Source organism: Narcine bancroftii, chromosome 3, assembly GCF_036971445.1.
Source record: "Narcine bancroftii isolate sNarBan1 chromosome 3, sNarBan1.hap1, whole genome shotgun sequence".
NCBI classification, from domain to species: Eukaryota; Metazoa; Chordata; class Chondrichthyes; order Torpediniformes; family Narcinidae; genus Narcine; species Narcine bancroftii.
Genome location: NC_091471.1, coordinates 366,335,717 through 366,359,778, shown reverse-complemented (window position 1 = coordinate 366,359,778; position 24,062 = coordinate 366,335,717). Strand labels below are relative to the sequence as shown.

Here is a 24,062-nt window from a genome sequence, read left to right as displayed (position 1 = left end):
TGAGTAGTTGAGATGGATGGCATTGATTATCTGAAATTGCAGCATGTAGGAAATGAAAAGATTCAAAATCTTGCGGATTGTACAGATAAGTAAGAAAGAATTTCCTGTGAATTTGAAATTTTAATAAACGACAGAGTTTCTATGGAGCATTAATTTGATTTGTGTCTTGAAAGATGATTGTTTACTAATGTAGGATTATCATTATTTTTGCATAACAAACCTGTTCCTATAAATCCAAAGATTAAAGTACACTTTAAACTAAAATGTTGGCACTGATTTTCTGCCAACTGAAAATTAATGTAGTCAAAGTTTGATTTTATTAAAAATTGAAAATGGTGATGGAGCCAAGTCTTTTAATTGAGATGAGATAAGAATAAGTTGCACCGCCATTTTGAGTCACAGTTCGTTGATTCAACAAGACATCAGGTCAAGGAATCTGCAAAAACAAAAGTGAGTTGGTCTCCCTTATTGTTAAAATAAATTTATAATTATGATGTGTCTTTTATAATTTTGCAGTGATTAGCGTAGAAAAATAAATGCAAATATAGTATGTGGCATATAAATGTGAATTGTAATTAGAAAAAAGTAAAAATTAAGAATTTCTCTCGAACCACGGTGCAGAATTTTGAATGTGGAGGTTAATTTTAATTTTCTTTTCTTCCTCTTGACAGGTTGTACTATCTCTGGAACATGGTTTATGGGCTCCCAACATTCACTACAAAACTCCTAACCCTGATGTTCCCGCGCTACAGAATGGATGTGTCCAAGTAGTAACTGAACCTATTCCAGTGACTGGTGGAATTGTGGGAGTGAATTCATTTGGTTTTGGAGGTTCCAATGTCCACGTTATTTTGCGTCCCAATGCAAAGAGAGCCCTTCCTTTGGTTCCTTTGTCTTTGCCACGTTTGGTCCAAGCATGTGGTCGGTCACCTGAAGCAGTTGAAGCTCTGCTTGAACAAGCTAGGCAGCACAGCAATGATGTCAACTTGTTGAGTATGCTCAATGATATTTCGACAATGCCCACTGCTGCAATGCCATACAGGGGTTACAGGCTAGTTGGAAGTGAAACAGATGCTAAAGAAGTCCAACAAGTACAGTCTACTGGAAGACCACTGTGGTATATTTGTTCAGGTTGGTGACTTCAAACTGGAGAATGTTGGTGATGTAAAAGTTGATGAGAACAATTATTACATTTCAATGTAATATGTGTCACAAAAAATGTCAGTGTTGCTTGGAGGCAAAACTTGGATTTTATTACTGAACCCAAATTTGTGGGTGATGCCAGCCATGAATTCAGACTTTGGACTGACTAATCGAGACTGTACAGAAATAGTATTTTAATACAGTAGTGTTGACATGATAGTTTTGATAAAAGAATGAGCACAGACCAGTAATGTGTGTGGGCTCAGTAAAGAAACATAGCCTAGGGCTTTAGGAGTAATTGTACTTGGTATTTGTTTTTTTTTCCTCCCAGTTATAAATTTTGGATATCAGTGTCGTCTACTTTGTACTCTACCCACTATCTGTGCATTGCCACTCACTTGCTGAATATTCTCTCTCTGGTTTGTGAAATCTTTCTCTGGGTTCTGTCAGAATCTGGAATGATAACGTGGGAGAATTGGACCGCTGATAATTGACCATAAAGTACATGTATTGGTGATCATTTGACTGTGATGTTGTTTTCCCCAGGAATGGGAGCTCAGTGGATTGGAATGGGACGTATTCTTATGAAATTGAATATATTTCGTGAATCCATTCTACGCTCTGACAAAGTACTTGAAAAGACTGGATTGAAAGTTTCCCAACTCCTTATGAATACTGATGATGCAACATTTGATGACACCGTGCATGCCTTTGTGGCCCTTGCTGCTATTCAAGTAAGAAATACTGCATTGATGTGAAAGAACCAATATTTTAAAATAAAATTACAGGTTGTCCCCGACTTGTGACCATAATGGAGACTGAAGGATTGGTCGGACTTGGAGTGGTCGTAAGTCGGGGGCTGGGAATCTCAGGCTGCTGCAGGGAATGGGGATTTCGGGCTGCCACCGGGAGCGGGGACCAATGTATAGAGCACTTTTAATACAAAATAGGTACCTGAACAATAGTTTAGATAAATTATTAAAAAGTTTTGATCATGAGGATCTCGTGTAGGTTGGAAGTCCAGGACTACCTGTATTAGATTGGTTTTACCTTATCACCTTTTTTTAATGACAGGTTGCTCAGATAGACATGCTGAATGCTATGGGTCTGCACCCAGATGGTATTGTGGGACACTCCGTGGGTGAGCTGGCCTGTGGATATGCTGATGAATCGCTGACCCATGAAGAAGCTATATTAGCAGCTTATTGGAGAGGCCGATGTATCAAGGAGGCCAAACTACCACCAGGGGCTATGGCTGCTGTTGGTAAGTAACTCGTTGAACACCTTCAATCAAGTTGGTGACACTTTTTGTGTTTATCCCATGGGTAAATAGAGTCCAGAGGTCAGGAGCATCTTTGGTTAGTGATGGTCAATTGGTTTATCTCATTCGTTAGGATTGGTACATGTGGCTTCCTATTCCAAGGATGGGAAAAATAGCTGTGATCCTGAGCATTCTCAGGGACAAAGATGTAATATGGTAATCACAGATGATTTGTAAAGGATGGATGAGACTTTCTGTGGTTCCCACCAAGTTTAAAAAATACTGCTGTGCCAAATACCGCTTGACCATGTGGATGCAATGCAGTGATATAGATGCACCCCAGCAAAGCTATCAATAGCATGGAGAGGGAAGTGAATGGATATAGAAAGTAAAAATCAAAATCCCTTTTGGAGACAATAGTGTTAAACAAGAAAGTTTGTAGATGATGGGGTCAAGTGCCATTCACAAATGTGCTGGAGAAACTCAACAGGTGCTACAGCATCCATAGTAAGCAAGGGATAACCAACATTTCATCCCCGAGCCCTTCCTCGAGGCGTGAGAGGCAAAGGGCCCGAGCCCTTCCTCGAGGCGTGAGAGGCAAAGGGCCTGAGCCCTTCCTCGAGGCGTGAGAGGCAAAGGGCCCGAGCCCTTCCTCGAGGCGTGAGAGGCAAAGGGCCCGAGCCCTTCCTCGAGGCGTGAGAGGCAAAGGGCCCGAGCCCTTCCTCGAGGCGTGAGAGGCAAAGGGCCCGAGCCCTTCCTCGAGGCGTGAGAGGCAAAGGGCCCGAGCCCTTCCTCGAGGCGTGAGAGGCAAAGGGCCCGAGCCCTTCCTCGAGGCGTGAGAGGCAAAGGGCTCAGGCCTGCAACTCTTAGCTGCCTATGGATGCTGTGTGACCTGCCACATTTATCCAACACATTTTTGATTTGTAATGAAGGGCTCAGGCCCTTTGCCTCTCACGCCTCGATGAAGGGCTCAGGGATGAAATGTTGGTTACCCAACATTTTACAGTGGGATCTATCTGCTTTGTTTCCCAAGTGCCATCTACAGAGATCTTGTTAATTGAGTTTGGGTGAGGATTACAAGAAGACGCCTGTTCTTGATGAACATTAAATGGTTAGGCTGTGAAACCAAGTGTAGGAAATGTTGAATTTGGGGCTGAGCCACACTGATAAAATAGAGGGGACATTTAATCATACTATGATTCATTTATCGGGAATTGTGTTAATTTGTGCTAAAATGGAAGAGTGGCTCTTTACTGCATCAGATATTGCAGGAGATAATTTAATCTGATTTTTAATCAGGAAGGGCATGCTACTGGAGCAGTCAAGGTGGAACTGATGTATTCATTACGTTGCTATCTGCTGTACAAACAGAAGAAAATTTGTCAAAAAACTAGATTTGGTCTGTCTAGGGAACTGTATGAAGATAGGTTCCTGGTATTTAAGTCAAAATGTGTTGATAAGGGGATAACTCATTCATTCTATAAAGGTGGCTTTTCCTCTCAATTCCAGAATGTACACTTCCTGATTACAAAGTGCAAATTCAGTGGTCAAGTTATAATTGAAATGTACACTGAAAGTTACTGGTCCTGCAGCACTTGGTGGTTTAATTGATCAAATGCCATTTTTGATGAACATTCAGTTATTGATGAAAGGGGATCATTGATTTTTAAAAAAAAAATAAACATCTGGCTCCAATTTGATGATGTTGTAGCGGGGCAATTACTCATTTAACAGAAATTAAATAATTGTTAAAAAGACTATTCAGGTCGTAGAAGTGACTGACACTTTTAGTATTTACGGTTGATGAGTCATTTAAGGAAACAATGTAAATACTAAGCTTTGATATCCCACAGGGTTGACCTGGGAGGAGTGCAAGGTGCAGTGTCCAGAAGGGGTTGTTCCTGCCTGCCACAATGCAGAGGATACTGTCACCATCTCTGGGCCACAGGTAAGAAAAGGGGCAAAATCATGTAAAACTAGAAATGCAGTGTGCTTGCAAATAGTGCTAATAATGGGACAAAACTCCCGTTTGGAGGACATTTGGGTGAATGGTATGGAGTTTGAATTAAATACTAAAACAAAAAGGGAGTTTGACTGATAATTGACTTTTTTTTGGATCAAATTAAAGCTTAGCCCAGGTTAATTAATTTGGATCTGCAAATCAAAAGTACTGAGTACTTTTAAATTGGATTGAGTTAAGAAAATATTCAGGACTCAACTAAAACATGCAAAATAGGATTCCATGGTTAATGAAGTGCATGCTAAAGTCATTTTTTTAATGAGTTGTCTGATTTTTTTTTTAATTTATAAAATATAGAGGGAGAATACAGAGAACATTTTATGTAATCACTTGTTAAGATGTCATATTAGAAACTTCCTGCAGATTGATGTGTGTGTCTAGAGAGATTAATGAAGTTTTTATCAACTTATTCCAGTTCAATAATCCGATTTAAAAGAAAAATAGAAAATATTGGAAAATAGAGGATACAAAATAATTGAAAATGATGACCAACTATTGGTGCTAGAATATGTATACAAATGAAGAGTTTACAAAATTGTCTTCATGCCATAACATTCCATATTTGTTCTCCTGTTAGGAAGCAGTCAGTAAATTTGTTGCCAAACTAAAGGAGGAGGGAATTTTTGCGAAAGAAGTTCGCAGTGCAGGTGTTGCATTCCACTCCTACTACATGGCTTCCATTGCCCCAACCCTCCTTAATGCACTGCAGAAGGTATGAGCAATAGGTTGTTACATAAATATTGTGATTTTTCATAAACTAATGCTCTCCAGAAGGTGGTAAACAGATTTTGGGAAACCCTCCGGTTCTATGTAACATATTATTGTATATATTAGCACTTTGGAGTCTTGAGCCAAATAGCAGACTTAACTAAAGGACAACTACAGCTGAAGGCGAAGCTTATCCAGCTGTTGAAGCAATTCTTTGGACCCCAACATGTGATTACACCGATGGTCAGTGCAGGGCTAAGCCAAGATTGGAGGTAGCTTTGTGGACAAAGTTGCATCTTGAAATCTGCCCATCAAAAGCATATGTCCCCAAAAAATAACAGCAGTGAGTTGGCGTAACTTAGTGTTTTGATGATTTCTGAATCATTAAAAGTTGAAAATTAAATTGTTAAGAGTGCAAATAACTAGTGTTACCTTTACAGGAATTTAAGATTGCACAGATTTTGCCCTTAAATTTGAAACTAAACCTTAGCTGGGTTAAACTTGGATTTCTCTGCATCATTCTGATCTCAAAAAGATTTTGAAACACTACAAAAAATACAGCATAATTAAAGAATAACAAGGAAAGATTAAACAGACTTTTTTCTGGGGAAAAAAATTAAAATTTAATTGGGTTTTTAAATTTTGGCTGTTTTAATGTAAAGACATGAATTAAAAACAAATGGGCATGATTATGAAGTTTCGACTAACACCTATCAAATTAGAATTTTCTTGTGTAAAACAATGAGAATGTGGATAGTAAATGTCTGAATTAGATAAAATTGTTTTATTTGAATAAGAGCCATGATGCATATGGATGAGGGTGGTGGAGGGGGAGTAGAAAGTCATAAGAGGTGAGACAAGGAAACAATTAGAACCATAGAACATTATAACACACAAATCAGGCCCTTTGGCCCTTTTTTGTCCGTCCATCTGAATAGTTTGAATCTTGTCAATCCCAGATGATCAGTGGGATCTATCAGTGGCATTTTATGGATGGCAGATTTTGAGTGTTTGTTGATCTGCATGGATTTGTTGGGGGATGAGAATATAAATATGTTAATTATTGTTTAAACCATATTTTATCTCGCGTTGCTCAACAGACATCTTGAATTAGATTGTTATCTGTATAAATATCACAATAATAATGAATTTGTGCTTTTTTTGTTTTAGTTTGGGTTGAACCATAATCAATGATGATTAATTGAAGGGAGTTGAAATATTTAAGAAAACTAAGAAGTTGCATTAAATGTTAATTAAACAATATGGTTTCCTATAATAATGTTTAAGATGTATTACTAATCATTTTAGGGTTTGGTTTCCTGCAAATGGCTTGGATCATGGATTATTGATAAGATGTGCTTATTATGTGCATCAGATTTGTCTGCACACACCCTCCTTTCCTACCTCCTCTATACCCATATTTTACTTGGCAGGTTATAATCTCTCCTAAACCTCGTACACCGCGGTGGATCAGTACATCGATCCCAGAGTCCAAATGGGACAGTGACTTGGCCAAGTTCTCCTCTGCTGAGTATCATGTCAACAACTTGGTGAGCCCAGTCTTGTTTCAGGAAGGACTACAACATATTCCAAGTAATGCTGTTGTGATTGAGATTTCTGCTCATGCCCTCCTTCAGGTACCCACCATTTATTTCAGTCTCTCTGTACAGTTGATTATTTTTGTAGCGCCCACTGTGTTGGGGAATTACATCGCTGATGACAAAAATAAGTTTGCTTATCTACATTCTGAGCATTTTGAATTGAATGTACACATCTATGTCTAGTATACTGTCTGAATTTGTTGTAGCTTTGTTAAGAATTGTATTTTGGTATGTATCAAGAATATTGATCTCTTGCTGTAGTTTTAATTGGAATCATCTATATTTTGCTGGATATGTCTGAGATTCACTAAGAATCATAAGGACTTATGAAATGCAAGCAGGAGTAGGCCATCCGCCTGTCAAGCCTGCTCTGCCATTAAAATAAATCTCCTCTTATCTGCCTTTTCTCCATATCCCTTAATTCCCTTACGTGTGTGGAAAAAAAAAATCTATCTAGCCTTATCTTAACCCTTTGGACTCCATGTCCCTGTTTTCAGGGACCATCAACAAGCTCATATACTTTCCAGTTTTCTGGGACTGGTTTTATACCCAATCACCAGCTGGTTCATACTGGTATTCATACTGTAGTTTATCCATGGACCCAGTCCAGAGTATATACAGTACAACTCTGATTTTCCAAAATCCTTGATTATCCAAAAAAAAATTTGGATCCAAAATGACATCTGTTTCTGCTCTGAAATTTTTTTCAGATAATTGAGGATTTCAGAAATCCTAATTTATCTGAAAAATTTCAAAGCTGAAATGACTATAATTCGCCACTGAATATTTTTGAATAAATGAGGATCTCTGAAACGATCAGAAATCTTCAGTTATCTGAAAAAAAAATTTTGGAGCAGAACTGATGTCACAGGTTGAAAAAATTTTGGAAAAACCTGAGTAGAATTTTGAGTTTCTGGTGTTAGATTTATCTTATTTTGTTCAGGTTGGATTTTTTTGTTGTTATGAGAGTTAAACATTATTTCGTGCTTTAAAATTCTTCCCTTGTGGTTTGTTGTTGTTTAAACACTGGTTTCAAGCAATTTCCTCTTGTTGCTGGGCTGTTTTTTTAAATAAAAAGTCCATTTATCCAAAAATATCATTTATCCAAAATAGGCCCAGTCCTGACCATTTTGGATAATCAGAATTGTACTGTATTATGAAAGGCTAAAAATGGCCAGAGTCCAAAGGGTTAAATATACAATATTTGCTGAGGTAGCTTCCACAGCTGGAATTGATGTATTCTTCACAAAAACCTCAGTGGTATAATTAGTGAAATAGTGTACAAATATGGGTATTAATTTTTTTAAAACTGCTTTTGTTTTAAAAGTGCAAAACAAGACATTAAAGGCAGCTCTGTATGATTGTTCAACATCTGCCCTGACATAAAAGATTAAATGGTTTTGAAATAAACACCTGCTGAGTACTTTGCTTTATTTCAGTCTATTCTGAAACGCAGTTTGAAGCCAACTTGTCTTATTCTACCATTGATGAATCGAGGCCAAAGCAATAACCTGGAGTATTTCTTAATGCATGTTGGCAAAATCTATGCAAGTGGGTAAGTGGTAGATTTTGGGGGAAGGAGATCTGAATTTTGCAGGTGATCCAATGTAGATGGCTTGCAAAACTTGGTTCTCAAAGTGCAAAGTCTTAATCTGTTACGGCTAGAATAATCCTGTACCAGGTGTTTATATTTGTCGTTCTATTATTGGTTATTGTTCATACTTGACTGAGAACTTGATTTTGACATGATATTCTGATGTAGGCCAGACTAAATACTCTAATTTTCATTCATGTCTTGAACTAAAAACACTGAAGCAAGAAATCCAGTTTATGTAGCACCAACTCTATCGATGTAAGCATGCAAAGTTCAGTGGATTTTCCCTTGTACTCTGGAAAGTAAACCTTTTGACTGCTGGAAATGGCCTATTGCCAGCCTTGCACATACCTGCGATATGAGCCGAGCTGAGTGATGTCAGCAGGCAATATCACTCTATTCCTTCACTAGATTCTGGAATCTAATGGCAGAGCTCTGACCTCTTCAAACCCATGCAGCTAGATCTGGCATATAATCGAAATGTCCAGTATCTTATAACCAAGTAAATCATCCCAAAATGTATCCATTTATTTTAAATTGACTCTTTATGTGTATATGTAATTATTATGTACTGTGTATTCTGTCTGTAAGTGTGCACTGTGGTCTGGTGAAATGCTGTTTGGTTGTATTGTAACTTAATGATGTTACACGACAATAGATATCTCCAAAAATAATTAAATATTGATATGCTGTCTTGAAATAACAGAGTGAACTTGGACTCCAACAAATTGTATCCATCTGTGGAATACCCAATCCCTGCTGGCACTTCCTTAATTTCTCCAAGCATCATGTGGGACCATAGCCAGAATTGGGATGTCCCCAAAACTGAGGACTTTTCATCTGGTTCTGGAGGCTTGGGATCTGCCATTATCTTTAATGTTGGTGAGTTACTGAACTATCCAAAATTTCTAGGGTAAATGCTTGCACGTTGTTGGTGGAGATTGAACTACTTTTGATTTGGTGTTCCCACAGATATGAACGTTGAATCTCCTGACAATTATATAGCTGATCACTGTATTGATGGAAGAGTACTGTATCCAGCCACTGGGTATCTAGTTCTGGCATGGCGAGCTCTGTTACGATTGATTGGTGCTGTAATGGATCAGACTCCTGTGATATTTGAGGATGTTGTCATACACAGGGCAACAATTCTCCCAAAAACAGGTACCAATGTCGACATAGAATAAAAAAAAGTGCTATAAATATTCACCAATTCAGGCAGCAGCTAGGAAAGAAAATGTTTTCCTTGCACACTGCTAATCCAAATGTGTGCTTCCAGCATTTTATGCTTTTAGTTCAGATGTGTAATTTCTACTGTTTTAATTTTTCTTTCCCCGTATTAGATGTTTAATTTCAGTCCTCTCTCTGGATCAACCATTCATATTGCATGAGCTCACATTCTATCACAAACCTATCAATAGGACTCCAACTGAAGGAATGCACTTCATCCCATTCCTCAGTTGTAATCCCATTGCTCTGCAAGTTTTTCTCTCAAGTACCCATCTGATTACCAGTTGGGTCATCTGTGCTTCCACAATCCATGTTGACAGCAAATTTCAAGACATGATCATTCATAGCATTTAAGCAAGAAAAAAATCTTCCAGCTATTCCACTGTATCTCTTAGCCAAAATCTTAAATCCATATCTTTGTAAATGGGATAATAAATTGCGACTTGTAAGATATTCTATTCCATTTTACAACTGTATTAATGAAAAAAAATTTACATTTCATGGAGTGTAGCATGCTTTTATGGGTGCAAGCATAGGAAATAAGAGTGGGAAAATGCTGAGGTACTTAATCACATAGGTAGCTTAGTAGATTAGTGCACGTTGTTCTAGTCACAACATAATCGGAAGTGTGAGAGAGGAAGTAGAAATTTGACTAACAGTGGAAGATTAGATTGGCTAGAGTTGCAACAAGAAATCTGAGTAGAGATTCAGTTGTATTTGGAACCAAAATTGAGTGGTTCTGATGGGAGTGATTAAGAAGTACTGTTCCCTACTGTCTTGTTGGCATGGCCTTTCATCTGCAGCATAGCCTTCCATCTCTGTAGAATTAAGGTCGTTGGTAGAAAGGTTGTTGAGGCTGACAATTTTATGCTTAAAAGCACGACAACATAAAAGCTGGAGGAGAATCTATGGAATCATTGACTCTAGAGGTACTATCTTTTGGTTTTCTCTCTCTCTCTCTCTCTCTCTCTCTCTCTCTCTATCTCTCTCTCTCTCTCTCTCTCTCTCTCTCTCTCTCTCTCTCTGACTGTAAGTCAGACTGAAATAGGCGCTTAGGCAATTCCTAAGGCAATTCGAATCTGTCTGCCTTGCAGCAGGTAAAAAGAAATTTCATGTAATGTGACACTAAGATAATAAATTGTATCATGAAAGAAGGAATGCAAATCAAAATACTGATACTTCAAGGAAACACAAATGCGATTTTATTTGTTGCATGTAGTTTTTTCAGATTTATTGTCAGAGTACATGCGTGACTTAAAATACAACTTGTATTCCTTTTTCTTGTTGGCGCAGCAGAATTACCACTAATTGGTAGTGCAAAAATGAACTGTACACTGTGTAAACAAATAAAAACTGTAAACAAATAGTGAATGTAAACAAACTGTGCAGTACAGAGAGAGCAAAAAAAAATCAATACAGTGTAAAAGTCCTTCAATGAGCCCTGATTGAGTTTGTTGTTGAGGGGTCTGATGGTGGAGGGGGAGCAGCTGTTCCTGAACCTGCTGGTGCGAGTCTTGTGGCACCTAGACCTCTTTTCTGATGGCAGCAGCGAGAACAGAGCATGTGCTGGGTGGTGAGGGTCTTTGATGATTGGCAGCATTCCTTGTAGATGTTCTCAATAGTGGGGAGGGTTTTGCCTGTGATGTCCTGGGCTGTGTCCACTACCTTATTGCCTGAATTGTGCCTTAGCTGTAATGGTTTGAGATGTTCCACACACACATAACCACACCCATGTAAGTATATTCGTGCATAGGTGGGGCTTAAGTTTAGATAAGGTGTTATATTATTGGTAACTAAAATTTAAAAAAATATTTTAAATATAACACTGCCTTGGCTAATTTCTATTGATGCTGTCTGAGTACGTAACAGTATACACATTTTTGAAAAATCTTTAATCTCTAAAATGTGTACAAGAAGGATTCTTCTAATTTAAATGGGAAAGGATGTGTTGTTTGATAATTGCACTACTTTTGATTTTTGCCAAAATTCAGTATACAGTAAAACCACTGGTATCCAGCACCTATGAGGATTGGTAGATGCCAGCTCACTAAATTTTTCAGTTGCTTGAGGTTGTGTGATTGGTAACCTAACAGCAAGTCAAGCCAATTTTAAACTTCTGTATTTTTTTTTAACCAACTTATTTACTTTTAGCAACTTTTTTTCCTGGCTGCTTGAATTCTGAATAATAAGGGTTTTACTGTAATTGTTATAAACTGTTAAAATTACTATATTATTCTTTTGACCACTTCTGTTGCTTTTGTAATTAAGGCTCTGTGCAGCTTGAAGTTCGACTGATGCCTGCTTCAAATAGATTTGAAGTTTCCGAGAACAGCAACTTGGCTGTTAGTGGTAAGTAAGTAATTTCAAAAATTGCCAGCCATGGTGAGATAGTTTCCATGGAAATGAGGTAGCCTATGGAAATGAAGGTTCTTACCTAGAATGAAAAGGCCTACTTTTCTCAGTCCTTTTAGAAGCACCACATATTCATTGAACCAGCTTTTCTAGTTAGACGTCGTGTTTCAATACATCTCTAAGGCATAATTATTAATGTGTAAATTGCTAGTAAGTGATTTATTTCAAAGTTGAATCCTCTCATTGACAGTCTATTTCCTTCCATTCCTTCCTGTAAATATCATTCTTTATGCATGAGAATATGATTGTTTATTTCTTGACCTTGATGTCTCTATAACATATTGTGTTAATTAATGAATAAAAATAATTCATTAAATCAGTATTTAGTAAAGAGTTGAAATTTCTATGGGATTGTGGACTGCACAATGGAATTATTTTTCCTTGTTTATTTTTACAAAAATTATGAAATAATGAAATCTTAAAACTGTAATCTGTATAATAAGTAATTAAGTTAGGAATTGTAATGTTTTAGCAAACTAAAATGTCTATTATTCAATGTCACTCAATTGTTAATAAGAATTTCATTTTATTGATTAATAATAACTAGGAAAAGTCTCTCTTCTGGAAGAAACTGCTCTAGATGATTTCAGGAATCAGATAAAGACAAACTCAAAGTCTGAAGATACAGAAACAAATTTCCGCCTGTCTGCAAGAGACATTTACAAGGAGCTGCGCCTACGAGGATATGAATATGGAAAAAATTTCCAAGGAATCTTGGAATCTAATAATGCTGGTAAATCTAATTTGCTTTTTTACTTTTAAAAATGAACATCTAACCTGAGAGAAACTTGTATAATAATTTTGTTGTCTTTCCTTTGTAGGAGATAAAGGAAAGCTGCTTTGGTCTGGAAACTGGGTGACCTTTTTGGATACCATGCTACAAATGATTGTGGTCGGACTATCTGGACGCAGCTTGCGAGTACCAACACGCATCCGTTCTGTCTGCGTTGACCCACAGCTTCACGAAGAGATGATCCAACAATACAAGGATAGTGAGAGAAAAGGTGTTTTGAAAATATTTAGTGATAATTTTTGACATTTGACTGATTTTCCAAAACCCAAGATCCATTACAAGGGGTTAAATGTAATCAACCTTTTTTAAGAATTGGAAACAGGAGAAGAACTTTAACCTATTTGTTTTACAATTGTGTGTGTGGAAGCTCCAAGTGGAAAGTTGCCAAAACATTGTGCTCTAAAAGTATTCAGTTTGTTGGAGATTTTTGTGCTACCATGTTTCAACCAACAAACCATATATTTTTGTAAATATTGGATTTGGGTTATGAAAGCATTACTTTGCTTCTAAATGACTGGTCGTCAGTTTATTAAGATTTGTCAGTGTGCTGAATTCAGTTAAGATTCTGTTATAAGATCAATGATTAATTTTTTTTTTCCTTGTACGTAAATTATTTATTTTTGCTTGTGATTGGTAAAATTGACACATATTCCAAATTTTTTATTTTAAGTGACTTAATTTTTAAATTTAGCAGGCCATTCCAGCCCACAAGCCTGCACTGCCCAAATGTACCCACGTGACCAATGAACCCTCTAATCCCATGTGTCTTTGGAATGTGGGATCTTAAACCTTGCATCTGCAGGCTGGTGCAGAGCAACAAAAACGGTTCCAACTTGGCATTCTATAAAATCATTGCTTTGTGCAGAATTATCCTTTTTGAAACCAGTGGAGAGTTTGGCTCATTGCAGATTTGAATGTTGCCAGGAGAAATAATTACAAGCCTGATCATGTCGTGATACTTTCTTTTCCTCTGTAGCTGTGGATGTTGTTGTGAATCGTTGTCTAGACAACATTGTGGCAGGAGGTGTCCAGATCAGTGGGTTGCACGCAACCGTGGCTCCGCGCCGCCAGCAGCAGCAAAACCTGCCTATTTTGCAAGAGTTCAATTTTTATCCATACTTTGAGGATGACTGTCTGAACACGAGTGAGAAATTGCGCACTTGCCTAGCGCAATGCAAAGGTGAGATTTAATTTTTCTGCTTTGTTTTGGACATGTTTTTATTTAAAAAAAATAGTCTTGATTTGCACTAACTGTGCAGATTGCAGTGTCAGTCCTGTATCTATTGTTCCATTATCTTTCCATAGTCCTCCACTCAATAATGCTGCCCATCACACCTATCAATATTCACTTAGATGGTACAGGCAGTCCCCAGGTTACGTTCCGTTATCTGGGTCTACCCATAAGCCAAATTTGTAAGCAAGACAGAACAGGTACTCATGGTTCTTATTTAGCGTATGTGAGGTAATATTGTGTGCATGCGCCAAGAGGGGCATAATGCACGTGTCAATTGGCGAACAAAGCCTTCTTCAGAAGTATTGAGAGAAAAGTCAGTCACATATGAGCATTTTCCAGTTATTTTACCAGAGTAATGTACAGGCAGTCCTTCGTTATGAACAGCTTGTATTTATGAATTGGCTGTTCGCCAATTGACACACGTGCATTGTGCCCCACTTGGCGCATGCACACAATATTATCTCACATACGCTAAATAAGAACCGCGAGTACCTGTTCTGTCTTGCTACCTGAGAAATCATTTTATGTGCAGTGTACTGGAAGTGGCTTTCACCATCTCTAATTCCCCCAGAAAAATTAGTTCATTTTAAAAACTAAGATTTTCATGATAGCAAAAAAATGTACTATGTCAACCTGGAAATTGGAAGATAATTTGAGAATACAACAATGGTATATAGAAATGAATAAATGTATTCCATTAGAAAAAATAACATATAGTTTAAGAAATAATATTGAAATATTTGAACAAATATGGGAGCCATACATGAAACACAATAGAGAAAACCTACCGGGGACATTCACCACCTAAATTAACGAAAGGAGAAGGAAATGAAAAGAATTGACTCAGTGGAATTTCTTGTTTATTTTTATTGAATGACAACATTGTTTGACTGGTTTAATGTATCTTAGATTTTGTACTTTAAATGGATGGGGGGGAGGTAGGGAGGGTGGGATGGGAGGAGGGAGGGGGGGAGAAAATGACACTGTATATATTTGAAAAGGAAAATGTATGTATCATGGTCAATGTGGTTTATGGTGTGAAAAATAAAAAATTTAAAAAAAAACTTTTCTCTCTCTTTAAGGTTTGGTGCAGAAGCTGCAGGACAAGTTGTCCAAACACGGACTGAAGCTTTCTTTCTCTGGTCTACCTGCTGCTGGTATAACTGCCTCTGCTACTGGCTCGGAGAAAGGTCTTCTGCACATGCTCAGTATACTGTGTAGTCTCGACCTGAATGGGAACCTCTGGTCTGAGCTGCAACAGACAGTGGAGAGTGAAAAGAGTTGTTTATGTGAAGATGAATTGTTGAATGGATTATTGGATAGTGCAACATTGAAAGTTTGCCTTGATGTCTCTCTGGAAAACACAATGAACAACAAGTTGAAGATTGTAGAGGTAATGGATAATTTTCTTTTCTCAAGTAAAGTAAACTTTTTATTTTGTTTGGGATAATTATGACCATATGTTAGCATAGATTTAGAAGTGACATGAGGTAAAGGATTTTATTTAGAATAGATTGGTTTTGTCTGATTGACAAAAGCATTTGATGGACAATTTTGAAGAGATCAGTGGATGGACAGGAGGGGAAGCTTGAAGGTAGGGTTGTTATTGGAGAAAAATGTGAAGTTGGATGAACCTCTGAGAATGAAGTTGGTCAACAGTTTTGATGTCAACCAATAGAATGCATTGGCTGACATCAGCCCATTTAGAATGAGGGAGTAAGGGTAGACTGCTAGTTTGTTTAAAATGAAGTCCACAATCATCTGACATATATTACACTGGACAACAACATTTTTCCAAAGGTTTGCTTCCTGAAAAAAAAATGGAGATTATGATAGACAACTTCAAGCTGAAACCAAAGATAATTTCAGATTTGGTGCATCAGGTAGGAGGTTGGAGAACATTAAATTAACCTGTATTACATTTAGCATGTTTAATTCCATAAAGATGCTGACACATTGCATTCGTTCAACTGTCCTAAACATTTCTGCTGGTTATTTTTGTTTGCAGTCAGCATCTGATGTCTCTTGTGTAAAGGTCCAAAAGTAGACGGCCAGCATTGTTGACCTGGTACCGCTTTTCCATGATTGCAATATCCTGGTGAATCCTTTCACCATGTTTGCCGCTGACGGCACCGAGATCAGCAGGGAAGGCGTCCAAGTGCAAATGCAGAGAATGAATTTTCAGTGACATGCTGCACTTCACAGCTTTGTCTGCTTGGGCAGCACAGTTGGCATAGCGGTTAGCACAGAGGTCCCCAAACATTTTAGACCTTTGACCCCTTCAGGGACTGTGTGGTCCCTCATTGTCCCCTTCCTTTTTCACCCCCAACCCCAGGCATGGAACGCGGCTGGACTTTGGGGGCTACTGGAAGGGGCCTGGTGGACAGGGAGTGTGCTGGACTGGGGGAGGGGGGCTGTGGTGATGGTGCTAGATGGCTAGATATCCAGTTTTAGGCTGGACTTCCGGTCTTTGAGCCCTTTCCTCCATCCAGTGCTACCTCGAGCCAGATGTTAATTTGTCCTCCATTTGTGGATGTAGGCCCTAAACCCCCAAATAGAGGGCAAATTGAGGGGCAGAATAGGCATGTACCTGTTAAATGTAGCGTCCTGGAGTCCATAGGCAGCACGCAGTTGGCTGGTGCATACGCGATGTGGGGGAAATGTGACGGTAATGCTGGAAGTGCCAGCTGGTGCATGTGAGATGAGGAGGAAACATGATGGTAGTGCGCTAAGGTTCATGGCAGGTAAGCTCCCCCCATACTGGGTGTCGATATTGACAACTTTGGAGACCCCTAGGTTAGCGCAATGTTGTTACAGGTCCAGCAATCGGGACCGCGGTATGAATCCTGCGCTGTCTGTAGGGAGTTTGTATGTTCTCCCCTTGTCTGTGTGGGTTTTCACCAGGGACTCCATTCCTCCCACCGTTCAAAACGCACTGGGGTTGTAGGTTAATTGGGTGTAAATTTAAAAAGTAGACTTTAATTTTTTTATTTCAATCACATTTTGGTTGTTTCTTTTTAAAAAAAAAATAGTATGCAATAGAAAAATTTTAAGGTGATTTTTGTGATCAGGAGCCCAAAATCCATAAAATACAACCAGAAATGTTCAGGAAGCAAAATATTTGTTGTCCGGTGTGATCAGAGGTGACCACTATTCATGGAAAATTAATTAAGAAGAAAGTTGTTTGGCTTCAAGTTGGCAAATTCTATTCAAAGATTCACTGGTTGCCAATCAGGAAGCATCTGAGTGCAGTCACCAGGTTAAATGTCTCTTCAAATAAATGTTGTATATCATTCTCTCATAGTAGAAATGTTCAATTACTATAATGTGCACTTTTAGCTGATTTTTAAAAAATTATTATTGTGACAGCTTTTAGCTCCCATCTTCTCCTTGCAAGGTCCCAGTGCTCCCTGTGGTTAATGATTAGAGTGTATAACTTATTAATGTAATATAATTTAAAGCCATGTTTCCATACGAAGTGCTGCAGTGGCACCTGATGGCAGTGCTCACTGAGCTATTACTAGGCCATTGGGCTTTAGGATTTTTAAGTAGAGCAGTAAATTGCCATCTGCCACAAAGGCCAAGTGTACCTAGTAAAGATCAGGGTAACGATGGATTCCACAGCAAGATATCAGATTGAAGATGATCGTGTTGTACAGCATCCATAGAAAGTAAAAGGCAGCTGATATTTTGAGCCTGAGCCCTTCTTCAGGTGTGCCGAGAGTCAGGTAGACACTAGAATAAAAAGGTTGTGGGGAGAGGAGGGGGGAGCTGCACAGGCTAGTCGGTTTTATGCAAGGGTGAAGGAGAGTAAGAAATTGAGAAGTGATGGGGGCAGAGAGCTAAGAAGGATAGCTCATGATAGGAATAGAAATGGAAAGCAGTGGGGAGCTGGAGGAAGGAAAGCTGGGGAAATGAGTGAAAGAGATGGGGGGAGTGGTCTTGACCACAGAAATGAAACCATTGATATTGACGCTGTTTCTGTTGTGTCTCAGAAGTATCAAACTAAGGCGTTGTTCTTCTAAGTATGTGTGGCCATAGACAGGCATGTCAACATCATATCTTTCGTGACACCAACTGTTGTCAATTTTGGCTTGCTCGTCCTAAATTCTGATTTATAACTCAAGCACACAATAAAAGGAGCGGTCCAATCAAGCAAGCCTGATAAACCCAATGGAAATGTAGACTCCAAGCATCTTGTTTAGAGTTGGGCAATGCCTAGTTTGCTTATGAAAAATAACTTGGCTGGAGAGGCCATGTATTAAACAACTAAAATATTTAGTCTATTTAAATTTTATTTACTTGGTTCTTAATTCTAAACCAGGGATGTTGTGATCTCCTGAGTTTATTTAAATGCCTAAAAAATCTTGAGAGCAGTTTTGCATTATTTTCTCTTGCTTCCCAGATTGTCTAGATTTTGTCCCTGGTGACTCTGCTTGTCCTAGGAGATGACATTGTTTCTGTGAATTGCAGTGGAAATATCCCATTTTAAGGACAAGTCTCAACGGACCTTGCTTTGAAGTTTTCACTTCTTCGTGTGTTGATTTTTTTTTGTATGATATTCTGATTTTTCTTTTTTTCCTTCCCTGTCATCTTTAGGTTTCAGCCAGCAAAGGAAACCTGTACTCTCACATTATCCCATTACTGAACAATCAGCCAGTAATCAATTTTGATTACATTGCCACTGATCTAAATCCTGAGCTCGTATCAACCATTCAGAACCAACTCCAGGAAATGGGTGTTTCTATTGACCAGTGGGATCCCATGATTCCAGCCTCATCAAATCTGGCCAACGCTCAATTAGTTGTCTGTAACAGTTCAGCATTTCTTTTTGAGGACCCACAGACTCTTATCTCCAATATGGCAGCTACTATCAAAGGTGGTGGATTTTTGTTGATGCACACACTCCTCAAGGGGGAAATCCTTGGGGAGATCATTGCATTCCTTACAGGAAAAGATCCTAAGCATTCACAAGGGCTTTTAACGCAGGTAAGGTTATCATGATCAAATAAATGATTTTTCTCCTGTAAGGATGGCACACATCGTGAATCCAAAGTGAAATACAGCAGAAATAAAACAGAATGCTAGACAGACTCACTCAGCATTTGTGGGGAATGAAACAGAGTTGATGTTTCAGTTCAATGGAAATCCATAAAAATCCACACCTACTCCATTCTCTGTCTTTGTCATGTTTATTTGGATGATTCCACACTCCATCATTTCTTTTTCTCTTCATTTGCCTTTTCACCCTCCATTGATGTTGACAAAACTCTCAACTCAGTCCATTCTGTTTCTCAGACTTCTACTCTCTTCGGGGCCAGAAGAGAGTTCCTCCCATTTTTAATTTTCATCCAACACCCTCTGATTCCACCTCCAGCATAACGTAGCAATCGGACTTGCATTCTCCTTGCCTACCTTTTCAGCATTTTGCTGGTATCATTCCCTTAGCAAATGCTCGATTTCACTGCTCCATCTTTTCCAATGCCAACCATATCCCACTTTGCTTAACTAGAGGAAGAACAATTCTTGTTTTTTGTTTTACTTTCTCAAATATTTTGTTCGATCATTCTCCATGTAATTTGCTGCTCCTGGTGTGCCTTCCTCTCTGCTGGTTTTTCCAATTGTTCACTAAGCTTGTATTGAGTGAACACTGCAGAACTCCTGCATTCAGACTACAAGGATAACTGAGTTTCTGGTTGTTTATGACTTGAATTCTCTCTCCCTCTCCCACTCTACTCCTTTGCACTGCTTCAAAAGAGCCCATTTTAAGCTTAAGGAAGAAATTCTCAGCTTATTAAACACACTAAAGACTTTCCATAATTAACTATGAATGCAATAACTTCAGATAAACAGTTGTTCATGCATTCTTTTGCAGTTTCTCATTTCATTCACCAGCTCCTATGCATACATTCCCAGGTTATCTCTTATTATGTCAGTCTTTTGGCTGGTCCCACCACCACTACTACCAGATGTTATTTCAATCTCTTCTGATTTCCATCCTCTGAAGTTATTTTTGTTCACTTGTCTTCTAAACACACCACTTAGTCTGCAATTTAAATCTTTTGTCTTCTCAATTTTGATTAAAGATAATTGAACTGAAACATTTTTTCTCTGTGTACCCACTGTTGACTAATAACATTTTATTTTGTAAATAGCCACTATTTTATTTGATGTTCTTTTGCAATATTATGTGGAAAATTATCCAAAGCATTAAATGAGCAATATATTTTGGGATGACTGAGGAAAGAAAGATTGCTTCATACTTCTGATTGCATTTTGTACAAATAATTCCATATGTTTTTTAAAAGGGAAGTATGCATTTAAGGTTTGAATTTATGGGTAATGTCTCAAAACTTGCTTCTAACAAAGCAGCAACACTAGATTTCTTGTATATAAAATAAGATTCTCTACAATTTGTTTTGGCTCATGGTTCATTAGAAAATGCTCAGCTCAATTAATGTGGGGATTTCTTTCTCAGTTCTTATGTTAACTTTCTGTTACATTATATACCACTGATGGAGGTCTTGCTGTATTGGTTATTGAATTGTACATTATTTAATATTTTGCAGTGCTGTGTAAAATGCAAATCTATAAGTTTTTGAGATGGCACGATTACACTCACTTTAGGAAAGTCATGAGAGTGCACTTCATGAGTGATTTACAAGCAGATTTTTGCCTAAAATAATAACGTTTAGCAATAGGGAATTGTTCCTCAAGTACTGGTTTTTCAGTTTGTGGATGCTTCAGTGGTGTGTAACTAAATTTATTTCCACCATTCTAGGAGTGTGTAAAGGAAAACCTGGATTATGGAAGTGATTGAACAGGAGCATAAAATAGCAGGAAACATGAGCAAGGAGCTTGTGAAATTAACACACATTAAGTCCAATTTACTAACAGAAGTAACTGGTAGAAATTAAGTTACACTCCAATATAGAAAGTGGTGATTTGTTTAGACTTGCTGAATTTAGATGGTTGGTCATCTCGTTTGAAAACTTGGAATGAAACACAACAATGCTCTTGTAATGTGATCTCCAATTCTAACAATTGAATTGATGATCTTATCATTTTGTGGTCTTTGTGTTTTTGGTTTTTTTTAGAGTGAATGGGAAAATGTATTCAACCAAGCCTCACTGGACATAATCAGCGTGAAGAAATCTTTCTATGGCTCTATCATATTTCTAGGTCGCAAAAAGACAGAACCAAAGAATCCTATTTTCCTCTCTGCCCATTCAACAGATTTCAGCTGGATTGAGCCTCTAAAAGTGAGTAAAATACTTCATTTTTGACCAAAGATCACAGCAATTTAAACCTTTCAGACTCAACATTGAATTCAACAATTTCAGTTAATCAGTCATTCTGGCCTTGTACCTCCTATTTCAAGCATTCAAGTCTTTCTTTCCTGGTAATTTTGGATTTCTTTCACATTTACACTACCCTGGCCAGACTTTTTTTTGTTATTCCTTAACATTTTCCCATCATTTTTCAGCTCCCTTATCTCCATCCTGTCAAAACTGTCCTTTTTCTTAATCTTTCTCTTTCCCCCCCCCCCCCCCCCCCCAAATTTTCCCTGTCTCTGAAAGTACCGTAGACATTGTATCTAATGAGAGGTTTATATTTGGAGCATTACTGCACTATTTAACTTCACTTTCTGTAATTCAGGCAGATTATTTACCACAATGCTGAAGTGTGCATTTTTCATCCCTTTTTCTACTGAAGACAATTTTTCTTTTGGCATTGTTCATAAGGTATATTTGACATTTTTTTTAAATATATATATATTTTTAACATTGAATAAAACCTGGCTATCTATACCAGATCCTGAACCAATCATTGAAGAAAGTAACCAGGTGATTCAAATTCTTTCAATGGAATCCAGTTTGCAGAAGTTGAACTTGTTCATGAAATCAATTATAATAGATTTTATTTTGAGCCATCTATAAATATTTGGATTAAAAATGTTTATAACAAAAAAATTGTAGTTCAAAATTAAAATTGCCCAGTAATTAACACTTTGCCTGTATTCCCTCTGAATCTATCCTTTGAAATGCTCTGCTCCACTTTCCAAAAGAAACCTTCCATTTGCACTTGAATCCTTTGAAGAGTTTGACTTGAAATAAACTTCCAATGACCAAGTTTTTGTCTACCGTTGAATTTCTTTTGGCTTCATACCTCCTATGAAGCACTATTGGATATTTTTCAATATTTTGGAAAAGTGCAAGTTCTCAGGTAGTTTTTTTTTTCCAGACTATCTTAGAGGAATCTTCAGAGGAGCCAGTCTGGCTCACTGTCACTAACTGTGGAAATTCAGGAATTGTTGGGATGGTCAATTGTCTTCGACGGGAACCTCAAGGGCATAGAATACGGTACGTTGCTTTCCATTATCAAATGTTGGGGAAGCTTAATTTCCTGGCGTCCGCTTGTGTCGATTTTTCATTTGATCCTGTTCAATGTGTATTTATCTGACTGCTGAAGACGAACCATAGTTTGAACCATAACCAATCCATCACGAAGAAAAACTGGCCAAACTGAAATGAGTTAATCCTGAAGAGTTCATCAATGTCTTAGAAATTTTAAGTCATTGTTACTCAATAGGAATTAAACAAGAAAGTCTGCAGGTTTTGGGATCAAGGGCAGTGCACAGATGTGCTGGAGAAATTCCGCAGATTGTACATCATCCATTGGAAGCCAGTGTTTTTGGCCTGGGCTCTTTGCCAGGTATACGTTGGTAACCCTTTATATGGAAGCTGTGGTTCTATCTTTTCTCCAGCATATTTGTGTATTTCTACTCAATTGGGTCTAGTTGGAAAGGGGGGTGAGTGGAAGCTGCAGATGAGGTTAACTTGAATGTTTTATTTTTAGTGAGATACAGATGTATTTTCTGGGTAAAAGCACAAATTTGAGCACATTACCTGTTCTTTCTTTTTCTTTGGCTTGGCTTCGCGGACGAAGATTTATGGAGGGGGTAAAAAGTCCACGTCAGCTGCAGGCTCGTTTGTGGCTGACCAGTCCGATGCGGGACAGGCAGACACGATTGCAGCGGTTGCAAGGGAAAATTGGTTGGTTGGGGTTGGGTGTTGGGTTTTTCCTCCTTTGCCTTTTGTCAGTGAGGTGGGCTCTGCGGTCTTCTTCAAAGGAGGCTGCTGCCCGCCAAACTGTGAGGCGCCAAGATGCACGGTTTGAGGCGTTATCAGCCCACTGGCGGTGGTCAATGTGGCAGGCACCAAGAGATTTCTTTAGGCAGTCCTTGTACCTTTTCTTTGGTGCACCTCTGTCACGGTGGCCAGTGGAGAGCTCGCCATATAATACGATCTTGGGAAGGCGATGGTCCTCCATTCTGGAGACGTGACCCATCCAGCGCAGCTGGATCTTCAGCAGCGTGGACTCGATGCTGTCGACCTCTGCCATCTCGAGTACCTCGACGTTAGGGGTGTGAGCACTCCAATGGATGTTGAGGATGGAGCGGAGACAACGCTGGTGGAAGCGTTCTAGGAGCCGTAGGTGGTGCCGGTAGAGGACCCATGATTCGGAGCCGAACAGGAGTGTGGGTATGACAACGGCTCTGTATACGCTTATCTTTGTGAGGTTTTTCAGTTGGTTGTTTTTCCAGACTCTTTTGTGTAGTCTTCCAAAGGCGCTATTTGCCTTGGCGAGTCTGTTGTCTATCTCATTGTCGATCCTTGCATCTGATGAAATGGTGCAGCCGAGATAGGTAAACTGGTTGACCGTTTTGAGTTTTGTGTGCCCGATGGAGATGTGGGGGGGCTGGTAGTCATGGTGGGGAGCTGGCTGATGGAGGACCTCAGTTTTCTTCAGGCTGACTTCCAGGCCAAACATTTTGGCAGTTTCCGCAAAGCAGGACGTCAAGCGCTGAAGAGCTGGCTCTGAATGGGCAACTAAAGCGGCATCATCTGCAAAGAGTAGTTCACGGACAAGTTTCTCTTGTGTCTTGGTGTGAGCTTGCAGGCGCCTGTACCACTTAGCTAAACATGTAGCTTCCCCAGTTTCTTGCCCTTCCGTGTGATTTATTATTTCAAGTCCGTACTCAGAATGGCTATTTGTCATTTCT

The 24,062-nt window shown here is 38.6% G+C and overlaps 1 protein-coding gene across 2 annotated transcripts in view; it reads left to right on the top strand.

The window, feature by feature from the left end:
* The window catches only part of fasn (fatty acid synthase), a 91,832-nt gene that overhangs the window by 24,853 nt on the left and 42,917 nt on the right, over positions 1-24,062 (top strand). For both annotated transcript variants that reach the window (XM_069930220.1, XM_069930221.1), the window contains exons 9-25: positions 672-1,131; positions 1,690-1,877; positions 2,218-2,407; positions 4,258-4,352; positions 5,002-5,136; positions 6,566-6,769; positions 8,173-8,288; positions 9,034-9,209; positions 9,300-9,491; positions 11,826-11,906; positions 12,517-12,702; positions 12,791-12,973; positions 13,739-13,942; positions 15,079-15,389; positions 18,596-18,985; positions 21,094-21,258; positions 22,241-22,359. In XM_069930220.1, the coding sequence (XP_069786321.1) occupies positions 672-1,131; positions 1,690-1,877; positions 2,218-2,407; positions 4,258-4,352; positions 5,002-5,136; positions 6,566-6,769; positions 8,173-8,288; positions 9,034-9,209; positions 9,300-9,491; positions 11,826-11,906; positions 12,517-12,702; positions 12,791-12,973; positions 13,739-13,942; positions 15,079-15,389; positions 18,596-18,985; positions 21,094-21,258; positions 22,241-22,359 (3,395 nt within the window). The remainder of the gene's footprint in view (positions 1-671; positions 1,132-1,689; positions 1,878-2,217; positions 2,408-4,257; positions 4,353-5,001; positions 5,137-6,565; positions 6,770-8,172; positions 8,289-9,033; positions 9,210-9,299; positions 9,492-11,825; positions 11,907-12,516; positions 12,703-12,790; positions 12,974-13,738; positions 13,943-15,078; positions 15,390-18,595; positions 18,986-21,093; positions 21,259-22,240; positions 22,360-24,062) is intronic.